This window comes from Diabrotica virgifera, chromosome 9 (genome assembly GCF_917563875.1).
Source record: "Diabrotica virgifera virgifera chromosome 9, PGI_DIABVI_V3a".
NCBI lineage: Eukaryota > Metazoa > Arthropoda > Insecta > Coleoptera > Chrysomelidae > Diabrotica > Diabrotica virgifera.
The window spans coordinates 99,654,711-99,665,606 of record NC_065451.1 but is presented as its reverse complement, the minus strand read 5'-3'; the positions used below and the strand labels follow the sequence as shown (position 1 = coordinate 99,665,606).

The 10,896-nt window shown below is 33.9% G+C and overlaps 1 protein-coding gene across 1 annotated transcript; it reads left to right on the top strand.

Annotated features, from left to right (window-relative positions):
- Nucleotides 1-1,237: 1,237 nt before the first annotated feature.
- LOC126892605 (piggyBac transposable element-derived protein 4-like) lies at nt 1,238-4,094 on the top strand. Its single transcript, XM_050662173.1, has 2 exons — nt 1,238-1,800; nt 2,126-4,094. Exons 1-2 carry the CDS (start codon nt 1,602-1,604, stop codon nt 3,664-3,666), a joined length of 1,740 nt encoding a protein of 579 aa, XP_050518130.1. The 5' UTR covers nt 1,238-1,601; the 3' UTR covers nt 3,667-4,094.
- Nucleotides 4,095-10,896: the final 6,802 nt, after the last annotated feature.

Here is a 10,896-nt window from a genome sequence, read left to right as displayed (position 1 = left end):
TAGGGCTTACTAATGTGTTATTGTCTCCTATACTGGATGATGTAGACTCGAAAACACTTTAACTGCCTCTAAAAAAATTGTTAGGTCATCTGAAGGTATGGAAGAAAAAGTGGTGCCCAATAGAGTATTTAACATACATTCAGCTAAGTATAATTTGGAAAATATTTTTGTTTATTTTGAAAGAATCAATAACACCTATCTTGGTCGTTTCCATCCGATTTCGATAGGTCATATTTTGTATAAGAAACTAGGAATTGGTAGGAATAGAATTAAGATATCAGGAGCTTCTATACAGGACACAAATAATTTTATACATAATATTAAATTAAAGGAAGAAAATTTAACAGCCTGTATTCCGGGTCATTTATTAGAGAGCAAGGGTTTTAATTGGAGGCATTGTTACTCAATTTGACAATGTATGTTTACAGGAAAATATTAAATCCCCTTAACGTATCTTGAATATTAAACCAATGCATAGAATTGAAAAAATGGTACAATGGAGTATGTTACAAAACAAACTTATTGTATCTTTTGAAGGTAATATACTGCCTCAGTATGTTATTATCAATCGTGGTATTTGTCCAGTAGAACAATTTGTAGGTACGGTTACGCAGTGTTACAGAAGTTTAAGATACGGCCACATTTCAAAACAATGTAAAGTTCTTAAACCTTTTGTATTCATTGTGGAGTCAATAAAGATAAAAATCACTCATGCGAAAGTACATTGCAGTAGTTGCATTCATTGCAAGAGTAATGATCATGTTTCGGTTTCTAAAAATGTCCTTACCAAAAACAACAAAAACTTAAAAATATTATAATAAAAAATAAGATTTATTTTATAGAGGCCAAGGAAATTAATGAAAACACTCGTACTCAGCTCGTACTTTTTGTATTGAATAGCTATGACCCACACATTTAGTTCACTATTAAGGTGGAACATGAATCAAATTCTATGTCCAAGTCCCCTTTTTAGATACCAAGTGATACGTTCAAATGAGAACAAAATCTTAGTAGATTGGTACATTCTGGCCTAAATCTGAAAACCTGGTATGGAAAATCTATGGAAGGTTCTTAAAGTATATGCCCTACCACAAACACTATATAAAATTAAATTTAGTAGTACAAATGAAATAATGTAGGATCATACAAATTTCAGACATATTGCTGCAGCAAAAAAAAATCTTAAACTCTTATACCAATTTTTCCTAGTCAATGGCTATCCACCAACTCTTTTAACACTTTGGCCGCCACGCCAAACTAGTGGAGGGTTCCGTTGGGCCACGACTTTTTTTTTCTTTAAACTATCTCTAAATTACTTAATTAACATAGTAAACAACATTTTTGACAAAAAATATTAGTGCGCATGTGTGTTTGGTGTGTGTGCCAAAAATATACACGCGGCCTAGAGAATGGAAAATGTCTCTGTGCGCCACGTGTATACTTTTGTATACACATTTAGGAAGGGACTTCCCACGTAGGAAGGGACTTCCCACGTGTAACCTTGACGAAAACGTTGATGACCAGTAATTCTGGAACACGAGAGAGATCGTCAGTTGTAAAGAAACATTCGCAACGTGCTTTTACATTAATTATTGTGCATAATGTCTTACGAGAAAGAACAACGGAGATTGCAGAGTTTATGGGATGACAATATGAGCGATGATACCGAGGATCCATATTACAACGACTCAGATAATGACCCTGTGTACCAACAAGAGAGTTCGAGTACTGGCAGTAGTGTACTGACTTTCAACGAACCCAGAAAAAAAAGACGTAGGATTGAGAAGCTGGAACTTGAAGGTTAGTAATTTTTTTCTTTTGTATATATATTGTATAAAATTTGACATTTTATTTACCGATTGTTTCAAATCATCACTCGGGGAATTTTATTATTTACCAAAGTTAGAACATCAAAACGAAACTCAAGATTGTTTCTCAATAGGTAATAAAAATTTAGTATCAAATATTAAAAAACTCATAATAATAGTTATTATGAGTTTTTTATTATTATTGCGGTATGAATGAATCGTCAAAGATATCTGCAATTTTTTTCCGACTAACAATAACACAAGGAATATGAACTACCTAGCGTAAAACTTTCCTAACCATGTTTTTTTTGTTTCAGAATCTGAGGATTCTGAAATAAATGAGTCGTCAAATGAGGAAGAGCAAGATGTTGTGTCGGATTGGGGCGTAGTTGTTGGAGATCCCAAAGACTTTGATTTTGATGGGGACATTGGTCTGGTGAAAGAAGTACAAGATATGAAAGGTGAAGATATATTTGCTTACTATAAATTATTTCTTGATGACGAGCTAATAAATACCTTAGTAACCGAAACCAATTTATACGCGGAACAAGCCATAATAAAAGCCATTACGGAAGAGACTCTCATGCCGTCCTCTAGACTAAGTAAATGGACCAACGTGACGTGCGAAGAAATGTATTGTTTCTTGGGTTTTCTGCTATGGATGGGTTTAGACAAAAAACCGAAAATCACAGATTATTGGAAACGTTCTGAAATTTATTGGTCTGAAGCGGCAAACCGAATGTCTCGAAACCGCTTTGAAAATATTCTAAGAATGTGGCATTTCGCTAACAATGAACACTGCGAAGAAGGAGACCGACTGGGCAAAATTCGATTCCTGGTTGACTCCCTAAATAAGAAGTTCAAGCAAGTTATCTTTCCTGACGAAAATGTCTGTATAGACGAAACAATGGTACCCTTCCGAGGGCGCTTAATTTTTCGACAATATGTCAAAGGAAAAAGGCATAAATTTGGAATTAAGCTTTTCAAACTATGTCTCCCTGGAGGGTATACTTACCATTGTAAAATATATTGCGGAACAGAAAAATCAAATGACATGCTGGTAGCCACGAAGATTGTTTTTGAACTTATGGGTAAGTGTCTTGATAAAGGCATGACTCTGTATACCGATAACTGGTATACCAGCACCGAGTTAGCCCAAAAATTACTTGAAAGAAAAACCCATCTTGTCGGGACACTCAGAAAAAATAGGAAAGGGATTCCAAAAGAAATTTTGTCAACAAAATTGAAAAAAGGCGAAATTATAGGCAGAGAGAAAGATGGCATAGTTTTATTCAAATGGAAAGATAAACGGGACGTGTTGATGCTCACAACAAAACATGATGAAACGCTAGTTGAAGTTCCGGGCAGAATAAATAAATTTAAACCCAAGGCAGTTGTTGATTATAACAAAGCAAAAACGTTTATTGATTTATCTGACCAGATGTCGTCATATTCAACTTCTGTAAGACGAAGTCTTAAATGGTACCGTAAAGTTGCAGTAGAATTAATTACTGGAACTTGTGTCGTAAATGCTTGTTATTTATTCAATAAAAACAATAACAAAGTAGATAAAAAACAAATAACAGAATTACGAGAAAGTTTATGTTTGAAAATGCTTGCTTTCGGAAAAAAAGAAAATCCTTTAGATTTTCAACTGCAAGATCAACTAAAACACAGATTGATCCCAACCGAAAAAAAAGGACGTTGTGCTATATGCTACAAAAAATATAAGGATGCCAATGGGCGAGTATACGCAACAAAAAATTCAAGACAAGTTAAAACCAAATGTGAAACTTGTGAGGAACATTTTATGTGTCTGGAATGCTTTTTTGACAATCATATTTCTAATAGAAAATAATGTTTTTTTATTTTTTTCTTTCTTTTATTATGTAAAATTTTTTGTTAACTTTTTTTAATTGTTCGTAAAACTTTTGTAATAAATAGCTTATTTTTAGTTATTATTTGCCATTTGAATAATCAAGGTTGCCGCGTTACTTCTTCTTCTTCTTCTTCTATACTATATGTGATAAATAGTATAAAACGGTAACAGGTAAACAAATCGTAATAAAAAAAGTAAACTTTTTAATTTCCTGCTGCTAAGTATATTTTTAGGTAGCCTGCAGCCACGTCAGTTAACTACCCATTAGAAATACATATATATTGAGCTCTTTGAATATACACATGGCTCCAACCAAAACTTTGCATGTGTATCTAAAAGTATACACGCAGCGATTTTGACCCTCGCGTGTGTATACTTTTGGATACACACGGCGGCCAAAGTGTTAATGAATCAATTTTGTTTAACACACCATCTGTAACAGAACACGGCACAAGACCTTTTTGGTTGACACTATTCCCAGAAATTATATACTTACAAAAAAGTTACATCTATGTTACGACGCATCATGCAATATTGCATTGGTCTTTTATCCTCTTTACGCCTAAATTTATTTAAAAATAAAACTTTTTCAGGAAATGTGGAGAAAACACTTTGGATAAAGCTACGTAACTGCCTCCACGATGCAGTGCGAAGACACAAAAAGTGCTAAAAAGCGGAGCTGATGCTGTCACCATAAAACAATGGAAATTTCAAAAACAAATGAATTTTTTTGATTCCATATATGTCAAACAGACCACGTGAAGGTTCAGGTAGATAGTAAAGATGAAAACCCACAACAAAAAGACTCCAAAGTTGATCGGGAAAGTGAAATTTTTGAGAGTGAAGAGTTAGCCAGCGACGTTAGACATGATTACGAAGAAATCAAAAATTTTAAAAATGACATTGTCAATGAGCCGTCTACGCCTGGTATAGTTATGCAAAAAACAACGAAAAAGGAAATGCCAAACGTAAGGTATCTGCAACTGAAGACCGGTCAATCACAACGAGACCTGTGGCTAAAAATAAGAAACATAAAAATGACGATATGTAGGAAGTAGGAAAAAATATGTAGTAAGTAGATATGTAGGAAAAAAGAGCAGAAGAAAGAGCAGTTTAAAGGGCAGTACAGAAACCTTTGGATGATGATCTCTATCATTTTTATATGTCTATGTATCAAATAACCAAAAACAATGCCCCCTGACTTTCAACATCGTGTAGGAAATGATATCGTGAAATTCAGGATCCGAGTCAACAAAATTATACTCATACTGAACAAAGAACTTTTCCAGACGTATATGTTAACGTGCATATTCCGCAGGCCCCTTACTCGTCCACACCTCTTCCATCACCAAGTTCAAGTCACAGTAGCTAGTCTACTAAGCATTAACATTATAGTTATCCTCCAACTCTTATTACCAACAGCTCTTATTTATGCTCGAATACTTACGACTCTAGAAGCAGCAATTTATCTACTAAAGTCCTTTTCATGAGCATTTTTCAGTGCGTCACAGTTTTTCGATTTCTTTCTAACGCATTAAATTGTATGTGACAAAAAAGGCACGTCTGTGATTACAGACATTTATAACATTTATTCTAGTTATTCTAGTTGTCGGCGCTGTAATCGAAGAAAAAATTATTTACGAATTATATAATATATCTACGAATATAATCTGTACAATTTATAAGACTATGCAAATCAAAGAAAATACCATTTTATTAATGCAATAAACACAATTGATTTGTTTTTATGCCAAATTGCAAATAACTGTCAGATTTAACTAAAATGAAATGTTAGAATAAATGTCATAAATGTGTATTATCACGGAGTTACCTTTTTTTTCTATCATTTGTGACGCACTGAAAAATGCTCATGAAACGGACTCTACACTCACCCACAGGTTGTCTGCCGAGACAAAATCTCCCCAACTTGCCAATACCGGTAATATTCGAAATTTTGTTGAAAATTATACAGTGTATAATTATGAATCTAAATGGATATTTCTGTTTTTCTTAACAAAACTTAAAATTAATAAAAATATTATCTTAAACAAATAGCTACTTTTTCTTTAGTTCCTATTGGTTTGTGGGCGTTACAACCATCTGAATAAATACAGCTTTCTATTACATTATGTACTTCATCACATTGTTTTCTGCTTAACCGGAAATAATTTAAAAAAAACAGGCTCAGAGAATTCAGACGATATTGCAAATTCCCCATGAGCACATTAAAAAGAAAAGACAAGAACTTGGATTCAGATAATAAAAAATGTATTCGTTGCTTGAACTTGGATACCGTTAGACAGACTATCGCTAAACTTGCCCGGAACCACGAAGACAGGCTCCATCGTTACGTGAATGTTGAGACTCTCCAGCTACTTCACAACACGAACCAGACCAAACGACTCAAAAGAACTAAACCATATGAGCAAGTGTAGTGCACATAGTGCGGTAGAGTACAAGTTAATTGTAATATAAATAGGCGATATGCTGATATAAACTAAAGACATACTGCTGAGTAAGACTTTACCTTAGAAAAATGTAGTTAGATTAGGTTATAATTAAGTTATTCATGGTTCTATCAATGAACAGATTGTAATGTTACTCCGCATGGAGAATTACTGCGATCGATTGTATCTCAGGAACCACTCCTAGCAATTCAACTATTGAAGTGAAAAATTATATATGCCAAAGAAGCCTAATAAATATGGCATCAAAATTATGGCCTTATGTGAAACTCGTACATCATAGCCAGGGGCGGATGGGCCCACCGGGATACCGGGAATTTTCCCGGTGGGCCGTCGTTTGTGGGCTGCCACGCGCGGACCTAAACCCTTAATTTTTCAACTGCATGAATCTTGATTTTTATAAATCGATGTAAAAATACTGATACGGTTGCACCTAGACCTAGCAAATACCTAGACTAGACTATAAAAGTAAGAAAAGAACCAAAAATTATGTTCAACAAAAGTAAACAGGATGTATACTTTCTTTAAAGACTGGTCCAGCGCTGTTCTTTATTATGTTATTTTCTAAGCTCCCTCAAACAGCGTATACCTGCTAAATGCTACCTGCTATTTTTGTAAGCTATTATTGTATTAAAATTTACCCAGCAAGAAACACGAAAATAAACTTAAACACAATGTGTGTCTGGCACTGGCCTATGTTAAAAACATCTGCGGACAATATGCACTCCCGGCTTACAGTTTGTATCAGTCATCGTAGTTATTGTTTTCTTAGTAAAGGAAGCCCCTTGACCTTGAGACCCTAAGGATTATTTTTCGTTTTACAGTTTGTTTATTACTGTCGACGACTGTCGTTATTTGAGACAGCGGTTGTGCGAGTTTGCAAATTCTACGTCCGTCGCGTCGCCAGAAATCTTTTGGATTAACTAACGCCTTATCACTTAGTTCCGGTTCCGAAAGACACGAATTATTATGTGACGTGCGCTTTTACTTCGGGATTAGTTGAATAGTGGCGTAGAAGGATAATAATAAACATTTACCTACTTCTAAATTAACCAATAACGTTATATTACTTAAGCCGATTTATTAGAGTGGAAGTTTAAGGTAGGAAATAATTATTTAAAATAATTTTTACTATACAGGGTGTTTCAACACTATACACCGTGTCCGGAAAGTCGCGGATAAACAGTACAAGGTGTTATTCTGTACTAAAAGTTCGTATTTTTTTTAAATAAACACATTAATAAATTAGGCAGGTGCAAGCTTTCTGTTTAAATCATTCGATTAAAATAAATTCTCGTACACTCTGTTTCATCTTCTTTCCCAAACAAAAAATTTACTTACTTTTAGTGTTTTGTAGTATTGTTAAGTTCTGTAAAAAACTATAAAATTTGTAAAAATCTATTGCTTTCAAGTGTTTTTTTACGTCTAATTCGCAAACAAATCGTTTTTGGGCGTTTGTTTATAAAGCAAGAATGTTGGTTGTGATGTCTCCTACCACGTTTAAAGGTTTGTAGGTATAGTTATGAAATACTCTGTATAAACATGCTCAAAAAGCGCCTATTCTAGCTGTTCAATAATTATGAAATTTGTTACGTTAGAACGAAAACTGCTTGTATGATAGCCGTCAGAACCAATATACTAAGTGAATAAAAAATCAAATACCAATGCCACCAAAACGAAAAGGAGGACAAGAAAAAAAACTAGAAAGGGAGAAGAAAAAAAGATGTGAAATAGCAAAAAAATGTCACTCTTTGGATAATTTGCTCAATAGTTATTCTGTTCCTTCAACTTCAGGGGTAGAAAGTGATATTAACACGGAAAAACAAGAGCAAGAGCAAAAATCCGAAGAAAATTTACCGGTTTCAGAAACTAAATTTGAAACTGAGTTAAAGCTGTCAGAGGACTCGGACGACGACATAGAGACAAGTGATGAAAGCGATAGTGAAGCTAATGTAAAAAAGGCACTTAAAGACGAAGAGGCGCTACTAAAGCTGGGACAGCCGGAAGAGACAGAATCTGGCAATTTCTTCGACCGTCCCGATCCCAATAAATTACAGCTATTTTTTGAATTCCATCCAAAGGTACCTGTCGCACAAAAAGATGTACCTTTCAATGTGGAAAAAGCGTTTACGCGTAATAATAAAACAAATAGGAAATGGTTGAGCTATAGTGAAGAAAGAAAGGCACTTTTCTGCACAATTTGTCTTGCTTATTCAGTTGAGAGTAATAAAGATCAAAGTTCTGCTTTTGCAAGAGGTATGTCTGATTGGAAACATGTATATCAGCGAATAAATGAGCATGAAAGTTCAATCAGTCATGGAAAAAACTGCGAAACATATTTCATGTATATTAAAAATCAAACAATTGAAAAAATACTTTTTGGAAACGTTGTTGAAATGAGAAATAAAAAAGTTGCAAGCAATCGGCACGTTTTGGATGTTATTATTGAAGTTATAAAACTAATTGGCAAACGAAGACTTTCTTATCGGGGCACAGCAAATGAAGCTGCATACAATCTAGAAAATGAAAACCTAGATCATGGTAATTTTTTGGAAATAATCTTACTTTTATCGAAATTTGATGTTATTTTGAAGAAACATTTGGACGCCATTGTTAAAAAAAGCAAAAGTTATCACAATAGAAAAATCAAACGTCGAGCTGGAAATTTCTACACATTTTTGTCAAAAACTACTGTAAATTCAATCATTGTCATAATCACAGAAATTATTCTAAAGAAGATTTCTTCAGAGATACAGACTGCCACTATGTTCTCTATAGAAATAGACAGCACTCAAGATATTTCAGTAACAGACCAATGTTCAGTTGTAACAAGGTATGTTAAATTGTAAGTATAATAAAATCTTCACCTTTGCTTATTTTATTTTATTTCAGGTATGTTTACAACGGAACAATTCACGAACGCCTTCTTGCAGTTGTTCCTTGTCACAATTCAACAGGGAAGGGATTTCATACCATGATTCATGACATACTGGTAAAAAATGGTTTGGATGAAAAAAATTGTATTGCTGACTCTACTGATGGGGCGGCTAATATGCAAGGGAGATATTCGGGATTCTCCAGTTTCATGGTCCAGGAAAATTCAAATTATGTTCATGTTTGGTGTTATGCGCATATTTTAAATCTTGTTCTGACAGACATTTTTAAATCCCACATTAAGGCCGCATCATTTTTTTCATTATTGAATTGTATAGCAGCATTTTTTAAAGAATCTCATCAACGCATGGGTTACTGGTTGGACATTGGCAACAATGCTAGATCACAGAAACTTCAGTTGATAGGAGAAACTCGTTGGTGGTCAAAGGAAGCAGCGCTCAGTAAAATTTTTGGTAATTTTAATGAACCTAATAAAGCACTGTACGTTGATTTAATTGACATTCTTAATACAATTGAAAATTCACAAAAAATTTAGCCAGATGCAAGAGCGACTGCTGCAAATTACAAAGCACAATTACTGAAATACGAAAATATTTTCATTGGGCACATATTCTTAAAACTGTTCTCTATAACAGGCCCTATATCAAGATATATTCAGACAACAGGGTTAGATTTATTAAAATGTAACTTTATGATTAATGATTCTATACTGAGTTTAAAAAAAATGCAACGAAATTTTCCAGACATTGAAGCATCTGGAGATAAATTTGTAGGGTGGGCTAAACTCTCTTTTGAAAGGAGAGATTCGAATTTTTTATTGAAGAACAATTGCCCGAGTTTCGATCAAAAAAGAAAAAGAAATTCTTTGATGAGAAAACTTCTGATGAAATCCCAGTAAGCCCAAAAGAAAATTTTAGAATTGTTTTTTTTTTAACGTTATTGCGGATACTGCAGTAGAATCAATCAGTAGAAGATTTGCAAACAACGCTGAATTATGTAGGGATCTGAACATTTTAGATCCAAATAATTTTGAAGAAATCGCCAAAGGTGAGCTACCTGAGAATTCTCTAAAAATATTGTCAGAAAAATTAATACAGTTTGATTCTTCTGCAACTCCTGCAAAGTTGAAAGAAGAGTTAGCAAGCTTTGCAAGCAACTGGAAACATATTAAATTAACAATTGAAGATTCATATGAAATAAATTATGCTAGACTTGATGTGGGGTTAGACGACTCTTCTTCTGCACAGTCAGATGTAGATGAAGATGACTGTATAACAAAACAGAGTACAAAATCAAGGGTGTGCATCGAATCTAACAAATGTCAGAACTGTGTCATTTGTTGCTACGGTTCAATTTTAAAATATAATTTGTTTAAGGGGGCTTATTCCACGCTGGTATTGGCTTATCAATATATACTTTCATTGCCCATCTCGCAAGTGGCATGTGAACGATCGTTTTCAACTTTAAAATTTATTAAAAATAGATTAAGAAACTCCTTGTCTGATAATAGACTCGAGTCGTTCATGCTGATGAATATTGAAAATGATATACTGAGCGATATCAACAATGATGAAATTATTAATCGTTTGGGTCAAACAACCAAATTAATGAAGGACGCTTTAACCCTGCTGTCCTGTTCGGGTCTATTTGACCCAAAAAATAATTTATTTCTTATTTTACAAATTATTACGCGGCGTAACGATTTGGTGTTTCGTGACTTTATCACCTAATATGAGGTCTTTTAATTGCATATGAGATAAACAATCAACTCCCTGATTTTTTTGATACAAATGAAATTGTTACCTAGGGTACGTTCTGGTCAATGTGACCCGCGTATTTAAACCGTTAA